At 34.9% G+C, this 27,818-nt stretch overlaps 2 protein-coding genes across 4 annotated transcripts in view; one reads left to right on the top strand and one right to left on the bottom strand.

Annotated features, from left to right (window-relative positions):
• LOC131440613 (synapsin) overlaps positions 1–27,818 on the bottom strand; it is a 139,701-nt gene that overhangs the window by 43,315 nt on the left and 68,568 nt on the right. The gene's annotated exons all lie outside the window — the stretch shown is intronic.
• On the top strand, positions 453–26,662 carry LOC131440618 (tissue inhibitor of metalloproteinase). Of its 2 annotated transcripts, XM_058612056.1 has the most exons (5): positions 488–547; positions 935–1,029; positions 10,316–10,475; positions 18,222–18,307; positions 25,956–26,659. In XM_058612056.1, the coding sequence occupies exons 3-5, from the start codon at positions 10,346–10,348 to the stop codon at positions 26,370–26,372; spliced, it is 633 nt and encodes a 210-aa protein (XP_058468039.1). In that variant the 5' UTR covers positions 488–547; positions 935–1,029; positions 10,316–10,345; the 3' UTR covers positions 26,373–26,659. The 2 variants fall into 2 exon arrangements, with proteins under 2 accessions (XP_058468040.1, XP_058468039.1); XM_058612057.1 differs by lacking the exon at positions 10,316–10,475 and having other exon boundaries at positions 453–547; positions 25,956–26,662.

The following is a 27,818-nucleotide window of genomic DNA, read 5'->3' on the forward strand; positions in this document are numbered from 1 at the left end:
TCATTCAAGGGACATTTTACAACCCACGCAAAGAATCAAATCATTAGATATCAACATCAATATTTTTTTGCAGAGTTTAAAACCAATTATTTTTATTATTTGATAATTAAAAAAAGTGTGGCTCAATGGGCACATCAACATTTTGAAGGTGGATTAACTCAGGTTTCATTCTTAAAATTAAAAAAAAGTGTGAAGAGTTACGTTACACTAATATAGTCCTCTGGAAATTGATCCCAAAAGTTAAATTTTTGGAGGTCGCGTGGTTTAAGCGCGAATTTCACGATACTTCAGCGAGGTATGAGTGTGAATTGCTCCGGCGCTAGAGGAAGTATGTAGCACGAAAATTTTGCTCAACTCTCGCGCAGGTCTGTTATGCACAGAAATCTTATGAAGAGCGTGCAGTTCGCGTGTTGTGTCAGCAACCACCTCATACATATTTGCATGAACTCGTTCCAATGAGTCAGTAGAGATTCGAAGGTAATACCGGTTGGATGTGCAATGTCATGCAATCTCCATTTTAAATCGATTTTCAAGTGTTTTAAGTGCTGTTAGTAATCCAATGCACTTGTTTTGTTGATTCTAGTGTGTTGAATGAAAGCATGATATATATATATATATATATATATATATATATATATATATATATATATATATATATATATATATATATATATATATATATATATATATATATATGTATATATATAGATATATATATATATATATATATATATATATATATATATATATATATATATATATAGATATATATATATATATATATATATATATATATATATATATAGATATATATATATATATATATATATATATATATATATATATATATATATATATATATATATATATATATATATATATATATATGTGTGTGTGTGTGTATATTCATATGTTTGCAATATGTCAATTTCAGTTATATGATTGGACACAACGTGACTTGTGGATTTCTTGGAAAACGTGAATATTTTAACCGTATACAGAAGACTAAAATACGTCGTCTGTTCAGTGGTAAGTTGAGAAAAGTCACGAGCGCAAGATATTTGTGCTGTGCGCAATATTGTGATATCGGTGTCTTTCCCTTTTATTTTAATGGTGTCATCACTTGCGCGGATAAATATGTGTGAGTGTGTTTTAGCAACTACTTCGAGTTACAGAACTCAGCAGTGTATACAATACAGTAGAATCAAAACAAAATGCTAAAAAATAATTTTAGCATCGAATGACCGTGAAATTGCAAGTTTATTGTTTGTATTCGGAGATTTTTGGTTTCGGATTTCGCCCCTTCTCGCGTGTGTTGAAATTTTAAAATATATAACTGATAATTCTTAAAATCCAAGGAGACGTTTTTTAGATATATTATATATTGCAATGCGGGTTAAATCTCAGTTAAGTTTTCAGTCACAAGATGTAACTTTTCAGCTCTCTTATATACATGATTTTTGGTTATTACTATTAAGACATCATTTGCTTCCGCAATTCTGTGATTTTTGCCGTTCTCATATAGAAAGGTTATGCAATCATTGTGAGAACCGACTTTTGAACCGGAGTGCCGAGTGTCATATACCATTCCACTCAGTTCGTCGAGATCACAAAATGTGTGTGTGTGTATGTATGTGTGTATGTATTTATGTGTGTATGTGACAAATAATGTCACTCAATTTTCTCAGAGAAGGCTGAACCGATTTTCACAAACTTAGATTCAAATGAAAGGTCTTAAGATCCCATACAAAGTTCCTGAGTTTCATTTGGATCCGAATTCCGGTTCTGGAATTATAGGGTGATATGCACGAAAAAAAAATAAAAAAAATAGTCACACACGTTTCTCATGATGAATTGATAGGTCTTATAACCTCATACAATTTTCTTGAATTTTATTTCAATCCGACTTCCGGTTCCGAAATTACAAGGAAATATGTGCAAATTCATCAGAAAATGCGCACTCATATATATTTTCTCGGAAATTTCTTTCGGAAATCCGGAAGTCGGATTCTGGACAGTTTATCCGACTTCTGGTCGGATTGGTGCGATTGGAGAAAATTTTCAATTTCATTTTTTTATAACTATTTATTGAATATGAGTTTAAATTAAATTATTAAGATTTAAATTGGGTGTTCAGCCACAAGTGGTGACTTTTCACTCCTATTATATATACGATTTGGTTGTTACCATGAGGACAACATTTGCTTCCGCAATTCTGAGATTTTTGTGTAGGGAAAATTCTAAACCTACTTGTATTGTGTAATGGGGAAAAGGAACTTATATACTAACTTCCTAACTAATACAGAGAGCGAATCGATTCTATTGAAGATTGCATCGGTTTTTGTCGGAATTTGTTTATAATATTATGTGACATTACATCTAATGGTTCTATATTTGTGAGTCTGTGTAACTCATTTGTACTAAACCAGGGAGGACGCTTCAAAATCATTTTCAGAATTTTATTCTGAGTCCTTTGAAGCGTTTTCTTCCTGCTGGAACAACAACTTACCCAAATCGGTACTGCGTAAAGCATGGCTGGTCTGAAAATTTGTTTATAAATTAACAATTTGTTTTTTAGACAGAGCTTAGAATTTCTGTTTATAAGAGGATATAAACATTTAATATATTTATTACACTTTGCCTGGATTCCTTCAATGTGATCAGACCATGTCAATTCCGAGCCATTCAATTTGAGAATGTGATTATTGTTTGATTTAATAAAAGAAGCTCTTGGCTTATGAGGAAAGATAATTAATTGCGGTTTTGTTGCATTTGGTTTAAATTTCCATTTTGACAGATAATCACTGAAAATATTTAAACTTCTTTGTAGGCGACTGCAGATCACTCTTAGATTTCTACCTGTGGCTAACAGACTTGTGTCGTCACAGAATAGCGATTTCTGACAACCAACAGGTAGATTTGGAAGATCAGAAGTGAAAATATTGCACAAGATTGGAGCTACGCTCGAACCCTGCGGAACACCGGCTCAAAGGCTCATTTTCAATAGGACTCACAACGTTCAAATTAAAATTGTGTTCACTCTCGAACTGCTGAGCAAGTTTTAAGCTTTTTCGCCATTTGTAAGAAGTATTTGATTTCCTTCCTTGAGAGCAGGAATTGATTTCTGAGGTTTCTTAAACACCTTAGAAACTTTCCAGAATGGTTTGGAATAAGGTTTAATTTGTTTAACTTCTTTAGCAAAATTTTCATTTCTCAAAAGAGTAAATCTATGTTAAATTTCTTCTTGTAAATCCTTAACTATGTTTTTCATAGCAGGATCACGAGAACGTTGATATTGTCGTTGACGAACATTCTTCAACCGAATGAGCAGTTGAAGATTGTCATCGATGAATTTAATTTAGTTATAGCTTTGGGAACTGAAAGATTTCTAGCTTCGATAATGTAATGATTCAAATTATCTATTGCTGTGTCGATGTCCGCAGAATTTTCGAAAAAATTGTTTCATGATCCACATGATTTTCAATGTGAGATCTGTAATCCAACCAATTAGCTTTATTAATATAGAACTAATTGGATTAATTATAGCTTCGTTGGAAAGTCTGAATGTTACAGGAAGATGATCTGAGTCAACGTCAGCATGTGTAATCGGTTCACTACAAATGTGACTTTGATCTGTTAGAACCAGATCAATTGTAGACGGGTTTTTCACGGAAGAGAAACAAGTAGGAGTACTGGGATGAAGAACTGTGAAGTAACCAGCTGAGAGTTGATTATGAAGTATTTTACCATTACTGTTATTTTGCCTACAATTCCACTGGACATGCTTAGCATTTAAGTCACCTATTACGAAAAATTTTGATCGATATCTTGTGAGTTTTTGCAAATCGCCTTTAAAGAAATTTAATTGTTCGCCGGTGCATTGGAATGGCAAATATGCTCCAGCGATGAAATAAATTTTATGAATGGTTTCAACTTCGATTCCCAAGCTTTCAATAACTGTAGTATTGAAAGAAGGTAGAATTCGATGTTTGATTTGCCGTTCTACAAAAATGGCAACTCCACCACCCATTCCAGTAAACCTGTCAAATCGATGAACCACGTAATGTGGATTACTTTTCAATTTGACATTTGGTTTAAGAAAAGTTTCTGTCACAATGGCAATATGAATTTTGTGAACTTTGAGAAAATTATAAAATTCATCTTCACTCGATTTCAAAGATCGAGTATTCCAATTTAAAATATTTAAATAATTATTTAACATCACTGTTGAATTGTAAATTCATTATAATATTATTGGCGAATTGCCATCCGATTTGGATTGCTTCAAAAAGTGATGAAGTCGAATTCATTCGGATGATCATTTGAAAAAGTTGATCTTGTAGGTAGATCATTTTATTTTCAGTTATATCGCCTAAATCAACTTCATTCAAAGAAACGAATGGCATTGAAGGAATATTTGTAGGTAGACTGCCATTAGAAGAAGATGATATGGCCGATCTACCTATTAATAAATTGTTTTCGTTAGAAGATGAACTGCAAGGCGGTCCTGTGTTTTGATTATTTAAATTAGAAGAATTAAGTGGTAGATTTCTACCTATTATACTAGCATAAGTGACATTAGAAGAAGATGATGACGAGGTCGATCTACCTGTCAATAAATTGTTTTCGTTAGAAGACGAATTGGAAGGCGTACCTGTTTTTTGTTTTAAATTCGAAGAAATAAGTGCCTTTGAAGAATTAGGCGTGGTATTTGTAACGGTTTTTTTTTTATTTTCAGGTATGTTCTGTAAATTTAAGGTAGTTGATTTGACTTGTTGTCTAAGCGAACGAGCGTTTAAATTTTTTTCCCTGACAGACATTTCAAATAATTAGATTCATGATTTCCATCGCAATTTGAACATGAAAATTTATCAGTGGTTTCATTCATTGGACAAACGCCTTTCGAATGCGATTTACCACAATTCAAACACCGTATATCCATATGACAATTTTTGGTTCCATGGCCGAAGCCTTGGCAACGACGACATTGCGTTAAGTTTACAATACGATTATGCCGTTTATAAAGTTCCCAATGAATTTTAATGTGGGAAATGAAACGTACTTAAACGTAAAGTTTACAAATTGTTTACATCACTTCGATTGAAGTGTATTAGGTAAAGTTCATGGGAAATTCCAGAGCGTGGTTTAGAAGTACCATTCGCTCTTTTTCATAAGTATTACTTGGGGAGGGGCAAAACCAAGCAATTCTTTTAGTTCATTTTGAATTTCATCAGTACTTTGATCATTTGATAAGCCTTTCAAGACAGCCTTGAAGGGTCTGTCTGATTTTATATCATATGAATAAAATTTATGAAGTTTCTCGGACAAATATACTATATATAAGACGTTCGTAATCTTTCAATCCATTAACCAAGACTCGACATTCTCCTCTTCGTCCGATTTGAAATGAGACTTTTACTTCCGGGAGAAAAGTAGAAAGCTCAGTACGGAATGCTTTGAAGTCGGAACGAACGACAAGCGTCCATTTTGGGAATTTTTGAAGATTTTCTTCTATGTCGCTACAATCGGATTCAGGAAGAATCTCGTAAATATTGATAGAGAGCATAGAATCAACGGAAGGGAAATCCGTCCGTTGTCTTTTATTTTTACATTCATATTTTATAAGATCGTGAATGTTATTAGAAAAATGTTGAATAACGGATTTTGATTTATTCCGTATTGAATTACTTTTAGCCTTAACCTTGTTACCTTTCCGGTTGGTCGCAGGCATTTTTGAAATGAATGAAATTAAAAATTAAATTAACTAGGCTAAATTAGTCTTCGATTAGACTCCTAGTTTGGAAAAGTCTTGATAAAGCCTGATTAATTTCTTAGTCACTTTAATATCACGTAGTCACTCTAATATCACTCTTTGTATAGCCTTGATAAAGGCTGACTAATTGTTAGTCTTTAAAAAGACTGTTAGTGATTCAGGTAGCCTTGAAAAAGACTGAAGCCTTGAATCAATGAAACTCTAGGTAGGCAGAAAAAATTTCCAGGAGCCAAGAGCTATACGCGTGCGGTGCGAACGACTGTTCAACACCGACTGGATTGAAAATCGTTCATTTCTTCTAGTGCTTCAGACGGAACTGGATGTCGAGGTGAGATTCTCCCAACAACATCAGCAAGAACAAACCTGCTATAAAACGTGAAATGCTCAGATCGTGCTCTCATTTGGACTTCGGTCGTCAGGAGGAACAGTAGGTAATGAAAGCAGATCTTTTGCGTGATATAAAGCCTCGAACGCTTAGATCGTGTTTCCATTTGGACCTCCATCGTCGGAAGGAGAATTTAGTTTCAGGAACTTAGTTCCAGAATACAGGTTCAGAATTTGAACGTGCATGTTGGTACTGGATTCCGGAAATGAATTCGGTTTTGAAACTAATTCAAAAACTAAATTGCAGTTGAATTCTGAGCTGTTCTAAGTTCTGAATTTAGTTCTTGAACTCAGGTCCAGTTCCTAATTCCAGAATTCTTCGTATCAGTTATTTTGTAAAACAATTAGCATATTCCCCAAGAACTAGGCGAAATTTTACTTTACTGTACTATATACGGTCTTTTTTTCAACCAGTTGGAGTTTGCAGCTGTTGTAGGAACTTTCTGCTAAAATGCATAGCACCGACCCAGTTAGATGCATCGTTTCAAATTTTAGTAGTGAAGAAGGGGAAAGCTGACACAATTAATACTAGTGATCGTCTAATTGATATTCGAAAGTAAGAAGAGAGCGTTCCAGTTATATTCGTATTCACGACATCCAGTTATGTCTGTGACATTACACACCCATACTTTTTACCACTGAATTTCCTAGATTGCTTAGGCTTGTTTTTAAGCTACTATTGAATTATAAATCAAGTTCGAATGTCAAATGGCCGTCCGTTATGGTTCCGGAGGTACAATGATATAAGTGACATATCCGACAAAACGCTCGGTTCAATACCGCCTAATTTTCTTGGAGATGATTAGTCCATTTCATTAATTTTTGGCTCGTTCAAAACTTATATTGCATTGTTGATTGGGTTCAAAGAACATACGGCTGTCAGTTCAAGTTTCATACAACTGACGTAACCAACAAATCATTTTGTCGTGAATACGACTTACTTTACTATGGGGTGTCTTTTTAAAGTTTATCCTCTGAGAGAGTGATCTGAGAGAGTATCTAGCGTATCAACATAATTTTCACTACATGCCATCGGAGGAAAACATCGTTTTGCTTGTGTGCAATGCGACCTTGCTACCGCTCGTTCGGACCTGACTGATGTAAAGAAACCTAGCTCTGAATAGACCGACAAAACGAGGCGGTTACAGGTTTGTATGCGAAAGACCGCCGCTTCCGACGGCGGGTCGGCGGCCAACTCAGCTGGCGTCGCCTCGGTGGCTTAGTGCCGCCGAGCCATCTTACTTTCGGTTATGTGGCTGCACCCATCAATTATCCAGGAGACATAAAAATAAATAGATAATTTTTATTAATAACCAGAATTTTCAGTTGTTTTATTCATTATTATTCATAAAGAAATCAAGTTCGCTCCATATGTTTCCATATGATTTCAGTATAGATGTCTCAAAACAGGAGATTATTAAATTCATTGATTTCATGAGTAAGTATATGAAGTTGGATATGAAATCTCCTTCACAAGCTTCTATGCTTGGAGGCACATGTATTTATCTCGTATTTGCTAGAAAGCCGTAGATATATTTCATACTTTTCATATCATGGGCCTATGGTATTCTTGGTCAACCCAGCGAATTAATGTGTTCTTCTTTGGAAGATTATAATCGGCTGTGAACGCTACGTACGCCAACCATATTAGTATCTCATCCACGGTCAGCTTGGAAATAGATGACGGAAGTCAGCGGCATTCATCGGAACTCGAATTCGACTCATCACTCTCCAACACATCAACCTTCAAAGAAGGTTCTTTTCAGAACCACCATTATTTTATTATAAAGAACTATAAATATTACTTCGTAGTATTTAATTTTGTGTCAGAATGTTTGATGTAACTTATCCATACTTAAATGTAGGTGCTTCACGACATCCAGTTATATATTATTATATTGTGTATAACCCATTCTGGTCTTCTTGGTTCTGATAATCATATTCGGATCTACTGTAAGTCTACTTGCACCAACTAGTAATGCCTTGAACTGATGGTGGCGTCACACATACATAAAATATACCGAACAAAAGGCATACTTTCGGGCTCTGCCTTCAATTTGTCAGTATAATTGTGACATGGAATTGTGAATTCCGCAAGGGCAAGGCCCAAATATTAAGTAAGAATCTATAATAACACTGCATGGGATTCGGCATGGCGACAACATACAAAATTTTGAAATCATTTATTCGGATTTGCATATTTCAACGAAAAAACTACAAGGATCAGCCCCATGGGGTTGTTCGCAGCCATTGATGTGGAACAAGGCAATCAAAATTTCTAATGATCTACAAATCAACAGTTCAATCAATCGTCGCACTTTTGAATCCGCAATTGCACAAGAATCCGCTTAGATTAATTTTGATTAGAAACCAACAACAAACATTGTTTGTCTTGATTTGTATTTGTTTTATAGCCGACGAAATTACATCAATATCCCAAATGTATGCAGTTACATTTTTGTACTTATTTGCGATACGGATTTCGATATTTAAGTTTCTCTTCGCCAAGCTTGTGTTCAAGTTTTGTATGCACATAGTTATTTTTATGGCGTTAAGTTAACTTTTTCTCATTAATAATTGAGTTTATCTTATACAAATTAGAAATTAGTCACTTGATTTTACGTTTCGTCTTAGACTCATCAGTGCGTAGCAGTTCATGTATGAGGTAGCCTTCGACCTGACGGTTCAACATAAACCGCTAGGCACACAGAAATAACCGCTAGACACGCAGAAATTAATCTTAAGCACTCAAAATTTATCCGAACTCGCATGACACAAGATCAGAGCATACCAATTGAAGCTTCAAATCGTTTTATAGCACTTTTGTCTTGCTGTCTAGCAACATCCTTCCTCTAGCATGCTACGCGTAGGACTGAAACGTTAGCTATAATTTCGCTTATATTTATAGATTCGCTTCAGCTTCGATTTTGCATCGATTGACCAATCAGAGCGATGCTTTCCCATTAATATTTAGCTTACTCCTTCAAAACTGTCGTCTATGGTATGGAAATCCGGTATGCCGGAGATTTTCAGACACTGATAGCTAATAATCAACATTTCAATGATATACAATTAAAAATACATGGCTATGAACATTCAAATCATTAGTTCGGTCGGTTGAACTTTCTACTTAAAATCGCAAGCTCAGCTTGTACTAAAATCTACGGGCTTCACCCGATAGTAAATGTTAGGAGCTTAAAAACCCATAGTTAGGAAGAGTTAGGAGTCAGTCAGTTTCAGAGAGTACGCGGAAAATATCCGTCGCGTCGTCGACCCGTAGACAAGTCAGTCAGTTTTCGTATAGTGTACGGATAGTAGTCCGTCAATCAGTGGTCAAGCAGTCGCAAATCATGGTTGTTATAGTTTAGAACATAGTCAGTGAAATTTTAGGACGAAATGAAAATATTATTGATTGCGCGATTAACACTAAAAGGAAAAAAGGTCTCGTGTTAATAATCGTTTTCAAGTAGTACCATTCCGTGTACAATATAGTGATAAGAAAAGAATCCGCTAAACGTGGCTGGCAGAAAAGCATAAAAGCAGTTTTAATAGTGATAAATAAAAGTAAATATCGGATTTGTCAGCACATAACCTGATGGTAGTAAGTGGAAGAAGAAACATTCACTGAGTGATAATAGCTATTTTTCGTGAACAAATCATACAGCACAAGAAGCGTAGATCCACTTTAGTGTTACCGAAAAGAGAGCAACAAGTCGAAGATTGCAAAAGTGCCAATGAATAAAAAGTTTGTGTAAACGGCACCCGTTTTTTTCGTTATATTCCCGATCAAAAAGAAACACCTCTCTAATCCTCGACGCACGCCGCTCGCTATTCATTAGAATGTACGAAATATATCAAAATCTTCGTTGTGGGTACGAGAAAGGCCAGTACCTGTCATGCGTTTACCTCGTTGATACCATAAATTTCTGAAACCTGCAATTTATGATTGTTTGTGATTATGTCTTACAACCGAAAATTTTATCACAAGATGCTGGTCATATTTTCGATGGCATGTAACATTCGCAAGACACAACAAAAGATATTCATGGTCAAAACTTTTCGCTCTCCCAGACAGTAAATTTTGAAAAGGCACCCCATAGTAAAATAGGACGTATTCACGTCATAATCTTACCATTTAAATTTGGTTTTTACTTCTAGATCAAATGTAACAGTGTACTACTTACAAATATGAACATATATCAACTGATGGTGATGGTGCTATTGATCCTACTAGGAATCTTTTCCCAGCTTTTCATCATCGAAGCGTGCAGTTGTCAATTGGAACATGCACAAACCGCGTATTGTGACGCAGAATTTGGTTAGTAAATTAAGTTACATATTACAACAAAACTATATATATATATATATATATATATATATATATATATATATATATATATATATATATATATATATATATATATATATATATGTATATATATATATATATATATATATATATATATATATATATATATATATATATATATATATATATATATATATATATAAATATGTTCATATTGACGTATTTGACGTATGATACCAAATGCGTCCAGGAATATTTTCAGTGATTGAGCGCAGTGGGCGTTTTGTTGGCTTGTAAAAACACTCATTGATTCGTAATGGATTTTTGAATCTTTCACACTTTGAATATTCAATCGTTATTGTTAGTGATTACTATTACACTAGAACTATGAATCATGAGTAATTATGATTGACTAACATGAGGTTATATGTATATCTATAGCCTATCTTGTTTATTATGTATATGCCTGAGTTTAGTAGCAAGCATGGATTCTCCTTCAAAAGAACGATTGAAGACAAGAGAACTTTCAAGTATTTTCGGTGTCTTTGACCGTACAATCTGAAGTTATATCTATTATATGATATTACACAGCAATGCATCAGTAACATCAATGCATTGAACTCTCAAGATACTTGGATATTACTAGCATTAGAAATTACAGTTACTAAGAAAATAAACGTTTTATTACAATATTCATTTACTCGTTTCCATTTCAACACAAAACTCAATGCTGCATAATTTTGTGTCATCATTTGTAATTGTATTTATTTGTAATTTTGCGGAAAAGTTTTCGGTTGTTTTGGCTATAGTTTAATAATTTCGAGTTACATTTTCAGATTCTTTGTGAAATTTTGTTACAAACACTACCTTTCAGTTCTGAAATCATTCCCGCTGAACGGAACAGTAATCGTTTATACATTTCAAAATCCAATTACGGCTCCGCAAAGCAAAATTTCAAAATTTGAAGAATACTTAGTTGTGATAAATTTAATTGCGAAGACTTAAGTGTTATCAGCTTGTCAAAAATCGGTATAGTTTTTGAATAATTGATCAAAAACGCGACGCGCACATTCCGCTACATTTCACCTTAAATGCAAACTCTAATATTGGTAAGATTGGAAAATATTAATTATTCATACAAAACTGAAGAACATAAACTAGATACGTGTCGACTGCTTGCAAGGGATCGAAAGTCTTTCTGTAATGGTTAAATCCATTTTATACAAATATTTCATTTAAGCGGGGCTAGTCGATGGAACGGTTACCTCGGAACATGATTTGCTCTGTATACGAAATGAGTCATCGGAATTCGATTGAGTCAACATCTCCCTGAGTCATGGACTAAAGTTATTTGCATGCATAAACAAAACACATAGAAACATCTTTTTTTAAATAACTATTTATTGGAATATGAGTTAAAATTAAATTATTAAGCGAATCGATTCAATTGAAGATTGCATCGATTTTTGTCGGAATTTGCCTATAATATTATGTGACATTACATCTAATGGTTCTTTATTTGTGAGTCTGTTTAACTCATTTGTACTAAACCAGGGAGGACGCTTCAAAATCATTTTCAGAATTTCATTCTGAATCCTTTGAAGCGTTTTCTTCCTGGTGGAACAACAACTTGACCAAATTGGTACTGCATAAAGCATGGCTGGTCTGAAAATTTGTTTATAAATTAATAATTTGTTTTCTTAGACAGGAGCTTAGAATCTCTGTTTATGAGAGGATATAAACATTGAATATATTTATTTCACTTTGTCTGGATTCCTTCAATGTGATCCTTGAAAGTGAGTTTTTTGTCATACGTTAAACCTAAGTATTTAGCTTGATCAGACCATGTCAATTCCAAGCCATTTAATTTGAGAATGTGATCATTTTTTGTTTAAGAAAAGAATATCTTGGCTTATGAGGAAAGATAAATAATTGCGTTTTTGCTGGATTTGGTTTAATTTTCCATTTTGACAGATAATCACTGAAAATATTTAAACTTCTTTGTAGGCGATTGCAAATCACTCTTAGATTTCTACATGTGGCTAACAGACTTGTGTCGTCACAGAATAGCGATTTCTGACAACCAACGGGTAGATTTGGAAGATCAGAAGTGAAAATATTATACAACATTGGAGCTACGCTCGAACCCTGCGGAACACCTACTCGCACGGGTAGCAATTCAAATTTACAATTCTGATAGCTAACCTGAAGAGTACGATCAGTTAAATAATTTTGAATCATTTTGATCAAATAAATAGGAAACTGGAAATCAGACATTTTTGCTATTAAACCTTTGTGCCAAACACTGTCGAATGCCTTTTCTATGTCCAGAAGAGCAACTGTAGTGGATAACCCAGAAGATTTATTTGATGTTATCATGTTCGTTACTCTGACAAGTTGATGAGTAGTTGAATGTTCATGACGAAATCCAAACTGCTCTGGTAAAAATTGAATTCTCATTTATATGATCATTCTCAACAAGATATTTTTTTCAAAAAGTTTACTGATAGAAGAAAGTAAGCTAATTGGTCGACAACTTGATGTTTCTGCTGCTCTTAAGAACCTTAGAAAGTTTCCAGAAAGGTTTAGAATATGGTTTAATTTGTTCAACTTCTTTAGCGAAATTTTCATTTTGCAAAAGAGTAAATCTATGTTTAATTTATTTTTGTAAATTCTTAACTATGTTTTTCATAGCAGGATCACGAGAACGTTGATATTGTCGTCGACGAATATTCTTCAGCCGAATGAGCAGTTGAAGATTGTCATCGATGATAGGAGAATTTATTTAAGTTTGAGCTTTGAGAACTGAAAGATTTCTAGCTTCGATAATGTAATGATTCAAATTATCAATTGATGTGTCGATTTCCGCAGAATATTCTAAAATAGTTTCATGGTTCACATGATTTTCAATGTGAGATCAGTAATCCAACCAATTAGCTGTATGATAGTTGAATATAGAACTAATTGGATTAATTATAGCTTCGTTGGAAAGTCTGAATGTTACTGGAAGATGATCTGAGTTAAAGTCAGCATGTGTAATCGGTTCACTACAAATGTGACTTTGATCTGTTACAACCAGATCAATTGTAGACGGGTTTTTCACGGAAGAGAAACAAGTCAGATTACTGGGATAAAGAACTGAAAAGTAGCCGCAGAGAGTTGATTATGAAGTATTTTTTTATTACGGTTATTTGGCCTACAATTCTTCTGGGCATGCTTTGCATATAAGTTTCCTATTACGAAAAATTTCGCTCGATATCTTGTGAGTGTTTGTTCACCGGTGCATTGGAATGGCAAATATGCTCCAGCGATGAAATAAATTCCATGAATGGTTTCAACTTCGATTCCCAGGCTCTCAATAAGTTTAGTATTGAAAGAAGGTAAAAATCGATGTTAAATTTGCCATTGGATAAAAATGGCAACTCCACTACCCATTCCAGTAAACCTGTCAAATCGATGAACCACATAATGTGGATTACTTTTCAATTTGACATTTGGTTTAAGAAAAGTTTCTGTCACAATGGCAATATGAATTTTGTGAACTTTGAGGAAATTATAAAATTCGTCTTTACTCGATTTCAAAGATCTAGCATTCCTATTTTAAATATTCAAATAATTATTTAACATCACTGTTAAATTTTAAATTCTTTTTTTTCCTTTATGGGCTACTCTGGCCGAGGGGGGTGGTTACAACGATCCGCACTTTCCATACCGGAAGAACTAGGCTATGGTGCCCAAATGAACACTAGTAACGAAGGAGGAAATCCTCCAGCATGTAACCCAAGCGACAGATTCATTTACGGCTATCAATTTGCAACGAAAGATACGAACATCTTCTATTGCAAGTTCGCCAGAGAATTTGTCACTTGGGCAGGAACTCGATGAAACTTTGCAAAATTTCGCATTTTTCCCCATCTTTCGTTGCAAATTGATAGCCGTAAAGGAATCTGTCGCTTGGGTTACATGCTGGAGGATTTCCTCCTTCGTTACTAGTGTTCATTTGGGCACCATAGCCTAGTTCTTCCGGTATGGAAAGTGCGGATCGTTGTAACCACCCCCCTCGGCCAGAGTAGCCCATAAAGGAAAAAAAAGAATTTAAAATTTAACAGTGATGTTAAATAATTATTTGAATATTTAAAATAGGAATGCTAGATCTTTGAAATCGAGTAAAGACGAATTTTATAATTTCCTCAAAGTTCACAAAATTCATATTGCCATTGTGACAGAAACTTTTCTTAAACCAAATGTCAAATTGAAAAGTAATCCACATTATGTGGTTCATCGATTTGACAGGTTTACTGGAATGGGTAGTGGAGTTGCCATTTTTATCCAATGGCAAATTTAACATCGATTTTTACCTTCTTTCAATACTAAACTTATTGAGAGCCTGGGAATCGAAGTTGAAACCATTCATGGAATTTATTTCATTTATTGCTTTTTACTATACCGGAGACACCTGTTAATATCTCAAGCTAATAGTTTATCAAGAACAAATGAATAATATTAAGATTAATAATAATAATAATTACAATAATAATAATAATGATAATAATAATAATATTAATAATAATAAAAGTAACATTAAAAATCGTAGTGCATTTTACTTACCAAAAGTTAGGTAATTACATAAAATACCTAATTTTCTTCATTTTCTTGAGAACATTCTAGGGTCTTTTTCTTGGTCTTAAATCTCGATGATAATCCTTTATTTCAGCAGGCTCGTTTTTCGTCAAGAAAATAAAATAAAATAAAATCAGGTGTTAGTAAGCTCGTTAAATAATATAATGTAAGGATGCGCTTTTAACACTTGATTGCCCAGGAGAGTAACAATATGTAAACAATGGAAGGATTGCTTAAAATTCTGTGAACTTTTTTAATTCTTTATTTAATTATGTATGCACTAAGACACACTGCACTAGCATTTTTTTTCTGTAACAGTTTTTATTTTTGACTTTCTCTCTTCCAATCATTTTGACTGTTTTTGAGCAATTTAGGTCTATACTAAGTTTTGGGCCTTCTAGTGTTGAGCACGCACCCAGGAAACAAGAACTACATGTATTTCGTGAAAAAAAATTGGTGTGATTGTATGACATGGTTCACATGAACCGTTCTCTTCCAGAAACACACATCTCACACTCTCAGTTAAAAGGTAACATCTGTGTCCAAGTTCTAAGGAGAAATCTAAGTACATTCAAACCTTTCCCGATTTGAGAGTGTATTTACACCTGATCAATCAGTTTCGCCGTCATTGCAATTTGTAAACATTACCGATACCGGACCAGACCGGAAAGGTTTGAAAGTTCCTAAACGGTTCATAAGATATCAATTTACTCATATTCCTGATAACAATAGTCTTTCTTTTTGAATTAAATTCACCAGTTCAGGACGAATATTTTTTATATTAATATTCATCCCAACTAGATCAACATAATTCAAATTGGTGACCAATTCCAGGCATAAAAATGCTCGAAACCACCTGATGACCTATTGTCAATTTCAAGCAGTATTAGTCCTGTCCACTCCGAGATCGATCCAGATAACATAATAATTTTCATCTTTTTACTTTTATAAGCGAACGATCGATCGATCTCGGTATGGTCCAACTTTGTCAATACGAAGTATAAATTGTCTCCCACCCCCATCCGCCAAAGGGGGGTACGCGCCCTGTACCTCATCATCCAAAACCTGGGGCACATCACTGTTAAATTTTAAATTCATTATAATATTATTTGCAAATTGCTATCCGATTTAAAATGCTTCAAAAAGTGATGAAGTCGAATATTGGTAGGTCTGCCATTAGAAGAAGATGATATGGCCGATCTACCTATTAATAAATTGTTTTCGTTAGAAGATGAACTGCAAAGCGGTCCTGTGTTTTGATTATTTACATTAGAAGAATTAAGTGGTAGATTTCTACCTGTTAAACTAGCATAACTGACATTAGAAGAAGATGATGACGAGGTCGATCTACCTGTCAATAAATTGTTTTCGTTAGAAGACGAATTGGAAGGCGTACCTGTTTTTTGTTTTAAATTCGAAGAAATAAGTGCCTTAGAAGAATTAGGCGTGGCATTTGTAACGGTTTTTTGATTTTCAGGTATGTTCTGTAAATTTAAGGTCGTTGTTTTGACTTGTTGTCTAAGCGAACGAGCGTTTAAAATTTTTCCCTGACAGGACATTTCAAATAATTGGATTTATGATTTCCTTCCCAATTTGAACATGAAAATTTATCAGTGGTTTCATTTCACCATTGAAAGTTTCAGACCCTACGGGCTGCCTTGAGTAATAAATTGTTTCCATTGATTTTATAGACAAGAAAATTTTAAACGCGTTTTTTTAAATGGAATTATGAGACTATTTAGATCCCACTATAGGATGTAGAAGGTGAATGAATATACTGTATTGTAGTTTAATTTAACTAGTTTGATAGTTTATAAAACGTAAAGCGTTTCTTACTGCGAACATCTTCCTCCTGAAATATTCACATATTCATGTTTCCTGTTATTAAGATGGCATTTGAAAATGCAACAATAAAAACAGTTTCATAGATTTCAATGATTTTAATCTATTTGAAGGGTAATTTTTATGAAAAATAATTTCGTTCAAATGACCCCCACGGCTGACTTGCCTGACGGTAACCAATCCGATCCACCCAATTTTTGAGCACATTTTCAATTGTTTCTGGCCTTATGTCACCAATAGCAACTTGAATTTCGTGCTTGAGGTCTGTAATTGTTTCTGGATGATTGAAAAAAAAAATAATGCAGTGGCGTCAAATCACAGCTTTTCGGAGGCCAATTCACATCACCTGATTATTCGATTTTCGAAGATTTTTCGCAGAACATCGATTGTTCCGTTGGCTGTGTGTCACGTAACACCATCCTGTTGAAACCAAACATTTTTCTTAAATAAATTTCATGAATCAACTTTTAAATAAATGTATAGTTATTGAAATCTATCAAACCGTTTCTATATTATTGCATTTTAAATTCTGAATTTTTCGTGGGAAAATATAAAAAAAATCTTTACTGCATTTCTCAGATTAATTATAGTGTCAATTTGATCGAAAATTTGTAAGCATATGAAAATTATCTCATGCATATTGTTAACACCATTTCGATGAAACAACCATCAAAATACATATATTCGAGGGCGCTTGAAAATTTCTGGTGTACAAATACATGTTTTACCACAAAATGTAGTTCGTTGTCGATTTTTTATCCACAAACAGACGAACGATCAATACTATTTTTATAATTATCATTTATTCATATAGATCATGTGTTTCATAATCTTCTTGAAATGAGGAATTGTTTTGTAAATCGTATATGAAACTTTTTCATTAGAATTTATGTTGTTAGGATTTTGTAAACATCAATTCAATAGTTATTTACATGACGTAGTAATTTCCTTGAGTTCCACAGTTGCTTTTTCGTTGTTTTTATTGCTGTTTTTATAGTTCCATATTCGATTTCTCTCTAGCTAATATCACTGATTGTGGAACATACGAGATTTGTCGTAATATAATACGAGTTACACAGTTGATATTCGTAACAACGGAAGAACTTAAAGATATGTTGCACAACACCGAATAATTGCGTTTTTTGAGTAACACAACAGTTACCAGAATAGTAACATAAACTTAATTAATGAGTGGCACAATTAGTATGAAAATACGGGACAGTGACTTAACGTGCTACTTGGATGCCGGCATTTGATAAATAATAATTCCCTGTTTTTCTGCTTTTTTTGCAGTGATTGTTGCACAAGTGCTCAGAAAATCAAATCGAAAACACAATGGCAATATCGTCTACAAAATCGTCATCAAAAAAGAATACAAGGCAAGATAGTTCCGGTAAACTACATGAACACAATATTCATAGAATTAAATATCTCATGAGCTTTAATATTTAGTTTTAAACTGCACAATATGTTGGTTCAAATCAAGGTTAACACTAAATACATTCTGGGGTTGTTGTATTATAAAGAACATATAATTATGATGCAACCTGTCCGCTATCAGAAAGAGCCAGTCTGGGGTTCCTGCCATCAGACAAGTACTGACAACAGGCTAATACAATAAAGCACCGAATCAATAACAATAGGCAGCGGCAGCAAAAGTAAGAAACCAAAATCTAAAATCATCTACTGGCGGAAGGGGTTGTCATAGAGATATGACTATTATCGAACTGTGTGGCGTACGAGTTGAACATGCTTTGCTCTTCTGTTCAGTTAGGCTGTTTCTTCGTGTGTATCACATGCAGGCTAGTTTAATTAGTAAAACGTTTTCCCCGGATAGGTTTTAGCTCTACGGGTTCGAGCCCCATCTTTGCGGTAGCTTTGTCGAAATTTTCATTCAATAGTTGTATTCGCATGTCATATTTCCAATATGTTCCTTGTTAGATACTTACCTTACCTAACAGCTATAGTCCTGGGGTGTCCTTTGCTGTATCAAGCATACGTCTCCATACGTCCATGGCTGCTCGTCGCCAGCCACTCAATGCACGGATGCTTCTGAGATCACCCTCCATTTGATCGATCCACCTTGCTCGCTGCGCTCCTTTTCATCTTGTAAAAAGCAAAGCCTTGGTATTACATTCCTGTAGTGGAATTTCACCTTCTGTTTCACCTTCTGTTTTTCAGCAGCCGATTCAGAGTGTACAGAACCATTGCATGGCTGGTGCTACGATTCTTGTACCAGTCGGATTAGATTTAGGAACCATTTTCACTGGGCTGTCGACCCATATCCTTGACCTGCCCAGCCCATAGTAGACATCCGATTTTAGCTGTCCGTACGATAGGAGGTTCTCTTAGCAGCTGTTGCAATGCGTGATTCATACGCCGTCTCCACGTTCCGTCTTCCATCTGCACTCCGCCATAGAGCCCAAAGTACGCATGATTCCCTGCCAAAATACGTCTATGAATTTCTCTGCTGGTGTCATTATTGGCGGTCACCAGTGAGCCCCAATATACGAACTCGTCAACCACCTCGATATCTTCACCGTCTATCAATATTCGTGGTGGGAGGCGTAGTGTTTCTTCTCTAGAGCCTCTTCCTCTCATGTATTTTGTTTTCGACGCATTTATGGCCAATCCGATACGCCTAGTTTCAGCTTTCAGTCCGATGTAGGTTTCCGTCATCTTCTCAAGGTTACGTGTCACAATATCAATATCGTCAGCGAAGCCAAAAAGTTGTACGGACTTTCGGAAGATCGTTCCACTCGTGTCGATCCTCGTTTTTCGAATCACACGATGTCCAGGTATCAGTCGGGAGACGGCCAGCATGCAGATCATGTTCGTTGTTCGTTCTACTATGTCTGACTGGTGTTTTAGAGTTACAAGATTTTTTTTAATAGATTCAGTGTGGCGAGTATGCACGGAGCATAAGAACGCAGATTCGAGTCCTGTCCCAAGCCAAGCTGCTCTTCCGTTGGTAGCACTAGCTCCAATTGTTGCGAGCATTCCTCCTTGTTAGATCCTGATCAAGTTTAACAATATGTTACGAGTAGTGAAACAGAATAACTTGGGCAAATCTTAGTCAGTAGTTCAAGCGAGTGTAATGTAATTGCTTGGAGAGAGGAATAAATGTTTTTATATTTTGCCTAAGGAAAATCTCATAAATGGTTCATCAAGATAGACCAGATGATCCTTAGCGAAAAAACAGTGGAAAATATTGGAATAATAAACCATTTTAAAGTCATTAAAAATCCGCAACGTAAGGCATAATCGTTAACGTTACTGAGGATCCTCGCTACGCGGAGCATCACCAACGTTTTTTATCCATCCGCCTCAACTGTATGAAGAGCTTTTTATAAAATAAACAAGTGAAAAGTGTTAAATGCGTCAGTGATAACTTTAATCGCAGTAAAATTTAAGTTCAAATAGAATGAAAATTCAATTAAAGGCAAAGGCATCTCGGGTCACACAGGCTGAACTTCATCCACTTCAATAATCTTTGTTGCATAATCATACAGGAATGTGAGGTATGTTTTGTATCGCATGCCCAAAATTATCCGCAATCGTCAGACTTAAAGAGAGGCAAGTTAATTTAGAACACAATGCCAACGGCTGTGACAAACTGAAAAAGTGTGCAACAGCATACTTGTTTCTTTAATGCGCTGGTGAACAAATTAATGTCTTTGAAGACGACTCACAAGATATTGATCTAAATTTTCGTTAGAGGGGACCTAAATGCAAAGCATGTGGAATTGTGGACAAAATAACCGGAATGAAAAAATACTTCATAACCAACTTTATGCTGGCAATTTTTCAGTCTTATCTCTAAATAGTCCAAAGTGTTTCTCTTCCGTAAGAAAAACCAACGTGTTTCTCTTCCGTGAAATTTTGAAAATGATATCTCACAGATATATAAACATATTTCAACTCAAGTATTGTTACAAGATGACATTACTTAGACGAATTTTGAGCTTGAGCTTGAACTTGAGCGACCACCCCTGGTTGCTATTCCGTTACTGATCGGAATTAGCTGAAATTGTACAGGGAGTTTTTAGATGATCCGACCTGGGACTGGTAAATCATCCTTCAATGTACATCTTCTGGTAATCCCAGAAATCATTGATCAGTACCGGCGCCGGCCAGGCCCAAACGTAGATCGTCTAAAGAATGGGAAGGGATGTTAGTCCAACACTTGTTGTTACTAGAGGCCGTATATACTACTGCGCACTCCACAAGTGTCACGGGATAAGGATATTTGTTAGTAAAAATTTCAGTATGTTCCGGTTTCAAGATGCTCGGATGCACCACTAAACTCACTGACTTCCCGAGTGAACGATTCAACAATATCCTATATTGAAGTTCCGGGAAGTCTTGATTCACAGCTCTGAAGAAAAATTTGCAATACTATCGCGTAAATAATAAAAATTTCCCTATTTTTTATAAATGAAACTAGGCTCAACTGGTTATATTGGTTGATCTGGACAGCCGACTACCCAGGAAAATAATAATTTACTGTTTGAAATATTAATATCAAGTGTTTTTTACTATGAATTCAATATACCGATATATGTTATCTCTGTTATTAACTTTGTAATATAAACGGATTTGCGAAATGGTTGATTTTTATCATTCATTTTATAATCCTGAAAGACAATCAATAACATGGAAGAAGAAATCATTCCTAATAAAACTTTTCTCCGAAGCTAGACGGAAATTGATAGGTTGAATAAAGAGATAATTTAGTGAAATAGAGTAATCAGAAGTGAAACATTGAAAATATCTGATAACTGAAAGGAAAAAGAAACTCCTGCAATTGTCGCCTTTTACGACATGGAAGCAGGAACCCAATGGATCTATTCTTGGTTCATTTTTTTCCGCCGGATTCCACACAGCATCTAGGCTGGTATTGTCCGGAGCAAGCTAATAGGTACTATCAATCTCCTAGTGGACCCCAGCCCCTGACATTACTGAGACGAATTTTGATGACATTTAGTCAATCATGAGAAAGCTTTTGGAAGTTCTTTATTTTGGAGTTTTGAAGTTCTAGGCATAGAAAAAGCATTCAACAGTGTTTGGCACAAAGGCCTAATAACAAAAATGTCCCATTTCCAGTTTCCCCTTTATTTGACCAAAATGATTCAAAATTATTTAACTAATCGAACTCTCCAGGTTAGAATTGTAAATCTCAATTTCTACCCGTGCGAGCAGGTGTTCCTTAAGGTTCGACCGTAACTCCAATCTCGTATAATATATTCACTTCTGATCTCCCAAATCTACCTGTTGATTGTCATAAATTTTATTCTGTGTCGATACAAGTGTTACAAGGTTGAAATATTCGAGTGATCTGTAGTCGCCTACCAAAAAGTATGAATATTTTCAGTGGTTATTAGACAAAATAGCAAATTGCACAAAATGAAGCAAAACCACAATTAATTATAGTTCTCTATTAGCCAAGAGCGTCTTACCTAAAACAAAAAAAAATAACACGTTATAAAATCGAATGGTTTGGGATTGGCATGGTCTGACCAAGCAAAATATTTAGCTTTAACGTTTAACGACAAAAATCTCACTTTCAGGGATCACAGATGGAAGATCTTAAGATGCCATGAGAATATCCCAATTTTCATTCGTATCAAACCCCTGGTTCCAGAGGTAGATTGTTTAGTATTAAAATGTTTATATCAAGAATACTTTGTTCATGAGCTACCCTTTTTATATAGGCTAGTGAATTTATCTAATTTGCAGACCATGAGAGTCTGTAACCAAATAAACCATTGATAGTCCCATAAATGATATGCTGAATTTTATCCAAGTCCGGCTACCGGTACATTTTTTGTAGGTAATATTAACACAGAGAACAAACATACAAGCTAGTACAAACTATTTCAAAAAAGCTGTGTAAAGCATACAAGTGAAAATTCGTTAAAAATCACCGTTGCGTTCGACTTCGTACGTATTAATAACCATTGTATAGAATCTCGAACGCAAGAGCCCATAAACGGCTGCTGGGCTGCTCGAAGCGCCTCTACAGGAGAATTGCTACTTGGTGATTGCTTTTTGAATCAACCGTTAAATTTGTTACACACATTGAGATCTCTACTTGGATGTCTCTATGATATTAATATATGGTTGAATGGAGGGAATGTCACTGTGCCGATATCCAGCTTTCGATTCCGGAAGTACCGACAATAGTAATCAAATGTGATAAAATGGGGCTCACTTCACTTTCTCACATACGATTGAATAGATTTTCACTTACTCAAATTTAAATGTGCAGTAGGAATCTTCAAAACTATTTTCTAAACTTTTTTAAGTTGTTGCATTTTGGGGAATTTCTGCTGTAATATATAGAATAAAATTAATAATATGAGAATTCATGGCATCATTGCGCCACTACGTGGAATAACACCAGGTTCTTCATGTTTTGTGCTGTTTTCTCACCTCACCCACTTCACAATTCCCTTCCATGTTCCTTTTGTCAGAAAAATGATTAGAAGCCACGGCAAGGCACAAATCTCCAAATAACTAGGTGAACGTGCACTTCAGCCAATTAGTTCTGATTCCTGATATCTGATTGCGACAATTTCAACAGGAGAGTATTAAATATGGGCAGCACGACACGGATCCCAAGACCTCCTGCATGCACGTCCAAGTACATTATTCCTTTTTGGTATTTATTTACTTTTATCAAAAGTATTCAAATCACGAGTAATAAGTTTTCTCCCATGAAAAGCAATCATGGTTAGAAAAAGCACTACTTGAGAAATGTACTTTATTCTAAACTCGTAACTCAGATCACTTTAAACTTTCTGCCTCGAGAGATGTGATAGATTGCTTAACAGAATAATGGGCATTGAAAAACAAGATCTATTTTGAATGTTTACTTGATCTGAGAAATATTCATTTAATAATTAGAAATTGAGTTTTTTTTTATCCACCGGCTGATAGATAATTGACATCCCAAAAAAATATGAACGGACTACGCCTTTTATTTGGAAAACATCAACGTTACATTTGGTATGAATATATCTGAATGTATTCCTGTATAGTTGATTTTGCTGTGGTTGTTGAAGTATCGTTTCGCAGGCGTAAACCAAAAATATGAATTCGACTATAAATTACCCGGTTTAACCTCTTTACTTATATTTCCATAGATATAACAACACATGCTGTATTGATTGTATTAAATATTTTAAATTAGATACAACTTCAAACTTCCAACAACTTTTTGGAAACAAATTAATCATTCCGAGTTTCATAACAAAATTTTGATATGAAGTTTGTTTTCATGAGGTTTGATTTCCCGGCGTCGATGGTGCGAAAAACTCGACGAGGAATATCGGCGGCACCCGAATGGATTTTATCCCGGATCCGGGATTCCCATACATACACGCGCCGGCAGCTCAGTCATCGCCGACGAGGAAAAAAAACGTCCCAGATAGTCCCTAATGGTCCCGTCCCGGTCATCCCGGAATAGTGCGAATAGCGTTTAATTTAATGAAAATCGGTTCGGGCAACTCGGGAAAAGTGAGTGCACAGACATTTTGCGAACTCGACGAACTGATTCGAATGGTATATTGGATGGGATGGTAACAAATCAGCGGAGTGAAAACCCTTAGCGTTTTCGAAAGATAGGTGCTGCGCACCATTTGTGGCAGAGTGCAGATGGAAGACGGAACGTGGAGACGGTGTATGAGCCACAAAATGCAACGGCTGCTTGGAAACCTATCGTACGGACCGCTAAAATTAGATGACTATGATGTGTTGGGCATGTCATTAGGATGTCGGACGAAAATCCTGTGAAACTGGTTCTTAAATCTGATCCGGTAGGCACAAGAAAAAGGGAAGCAAAGCGAGCGAGGTGTATCTATCAAGTAGATAGGGATTTACGAAGTATCTGGGCCTTTAGTGGCTGGCGAACAGCGGTCATAGATCGAGCTATATGGAGACGTTTGCTAGATACAGCAAAGAACACCACAGGCAATCGCTAAGTACGACAATTGCACTCTTCGGGTGCATAGCCTTCCCATATGAGGAAGACCGAAACCAGTTGGAATGCAATACTACATCAAAGTTACACTACCAGTATTTACTGATACTTTCAAATTTCATATATAATCACCGCAACTTTGTTAGATTTTATCGATTTGTTGATTCTTTTCGGTGAGACATACTGATACTGTCTGTAAACATAGGTACAAATTCCCACAGAGGATAACGACTCCAGTAGTCATTTCATACACGAAAAGTATTAGTTAGAGTGAAATCTGCTGTTCGATTGATAATAAGGGGATCTGCGGTATCAGAGACGCAGCTGAAATATTGTATCCGCTTTTATAACAATGCGTAGATTGAAAGTCGAGTAATCGCAAAAGAAAATGGCGATTCTACTAATGAGATGAATATTGGTACTGGGCTATCTCTAACCTTCGCAAATCATCCGTCTAGATCATTTTTTTCCATATTTTCTTTGCATAATTTACACATTTCAGGCAGCATTATTGGCTTTGTAATCTTTCGCAACATATCACATATCATATTACCTTATCCACATATCCTATTCCTTGAAAAAATCGCTGCAAGACGTGTGCGTCTTTCTAAATCAAGCTCGCCTCAGCAACAGCTTGATGTTATATATATATATATATATATATATATATATATATATATATATATATATATATATATATATATATATATATTGACACGTCGATTGACAGCAATGCTAAATTGTCAGTTGGTTTTCGTTTGTGGTCTAAAAAAATTTCTTTTAACTGACCTATAAGCGAAAGCCTCGCTTTGTTACAACATGTAGTTATCCAAGTACGGTAAACATTCTTTCATTATCGCGAAATTCTAGAATTTTCACTGCGCAAGACAACGTGCTCACTTGTTCAGAGTTTCATTCCTTTACGCAGAACACAACTGTTAAAAAGCGCTTCACGCTATATTTTACGTAATAAAAACTCGATAGGTGCTAATTCCAGATTTCATTTGTTTGTTACTAACGTTTTTTTTTATTTCTATTCCCAGATAAGTCCCCGGGCTAAAAAGTTGCTGAAACATGGTAAGCTTGTGACACCTCCTTTTGATTCGATGTGCGGGCTTCAGTTGGAAGTGAACCAACTGTACGCTATCGCGGCGCAAGATACACACGTGGGTTTGTGTAATTACGTTCGCAAGTATTCGGAACTTACTATTGTGGAGAAACGAGGGTTGGCTGGAATTTATCGTAAGGGATGCTCATGCAAGATTAAACCATGCTACACAGGGTATTGCAATTCATCTTTTGGAGTATGTAACTGGATACCTTCAGATAGATGTGAATCAGACTACGGCTCTTGTGTACCAATGCGTGGACATTTATTGGACGACACCCCTGTCAAATGTCACTGGCGTCAGTCACCATTATATCAAACATGTAAAATGAATATGTCCGAAGCAAACTAATTTTAAAAAAACCAGTGTCATTCTATGTTGTAATTATTCATTTCATTAAATCACTCCTAATCGTTAGTTTATATCGAAACACTGACTACTACTCTGTGTAATAATGCTAATACTATTTATTATTAGATAAATATACTATTTATTTGGCAATCGTTATTACGTATTTTAATTGAATTGAGTAACATATAAAATTGTGTCTAATGTGTACTCTAAGAAATGGTATAAATAGTACAAATTATTATTTGGAAATAAGAAGTCATGCTAATGTATAATGAACCAAATAAAACTGAAAATATAAATCATTGAAACTGTTTAGCTATTCTTCAAAATCAATATGGGTGTAATAATGAAAATAAGATTCAGACTAACAGTTCGGCGTTATAATCATGTGTTTCATGTGACTAAAAATTGTAAATAGACGATTAATCAAAAGAGAAAGACGGACCAACAGAATAGGTGGAAAAATCAGGATCGACTTGATTTCATTTAGATGAAACTTTGCATACAACTTCAATATGACAAACCATTTATTTTGCATGAATGGAGAGACCAATTCATCTTAAAACAATTTTGTCGGGTATATGACTTACTTTACTATGGAGCGTCTTTTCCATATTTAACCTGCACAAGAATGTGTAGAAGTTAATCGTCAATATATGGTCGTATACTTAACCTAACATCATAGTTTTTGTCTATGCTATAGGAATATGATCAGTAATTTATGATAAAATTTTCAGCAGCATGAATTAACCACAAATAATTCAAAATTATAGTTTTCTAAAATGTTTGGTTTCAATGATTATTAAAGAGAGAAACTCTTGATGATTGTTTGTCTTTCTTTTGCTCAGGCGACGGTTTTATTGCAGGAAGCAACATTGCATTTTTGGGTTACCAACTGCGTATTTATACGGAACGACCGAAATTAGCTCTGCGCCTAATTCGTATTACTGTTTTTGAATTAGTTGATTAAAACAACAAAATTCCAGAATTACTATTAAACTAGTTGAAATTCAGAATTTACTTTGCTGAAAAAAAAACTCTTATTTTAGGAGAATGTGTTTAGTTTGCGAATATCCTGAACACAAACCAGCAATATTTCAATCCAAAGCGAAATTCTCATTGACAACTAATTTTGGAATTAAAATCAGAAAATTTGGCTTTGTTCATCTATCACCATCATTGCTGAAAGACAGCACAAAAAAAAAACAAAAATGATATTGGTTTTACTAACAAGTTTATTAGCCGAAAACTCATGACAAGTGTCAAAGCAAAACAATCCATTAAAAAGCTAAAAAGGATAGTCTTGTTGAAACTTCCGCATTTGCTTTGATATATCCATATTCAAGTTTCCGTAAACTCTTAGTGGAAAGTGTATTTATTCAGAATTCGTGCGCATTTTAAGCGATTGTGCGTAATAATGTTTTTACGTGGAACAGTGAAGTGAGT

Source organism: Malaya genurostris, chromosome 1 (assembly GCF_030247185.1).
Source record: "Malaya genurostris strain Urasoe2022 chromosome 1, Malgen_1.1, whole genome shotgun sequence".
Lineage (NCBI taxonomy): Eukaryota > Metazoa > Arthropoda > Insecta > Diptera > Culicidae > Malaya > Malaya genurostris.

Bases quoted from the DNA above. Each gene is read 5' to 3' on its own strand.
- LOC131440618 (XM_058612056.1), top strand. From the start codon at position 10,346: ATGAACATATATCAACTGATGGTGATGGTGCTATTGATCCTACTAGGA. The intron at 10,476-18,221 runs GTTAGTAAATTA...CTTTTTTTGCAG, and splicing joins GTATTGTGACGCAGAATTTG to TGATTGTTGCACAAGTGCTC. The intron at 18,308-25,955 runs GCAAGATAGTTC...TTCTATTCCCAG, and splicing joins TCATCAAAAAAGAATACAAG to ATAAGTCCCCGGGCTAAAAA.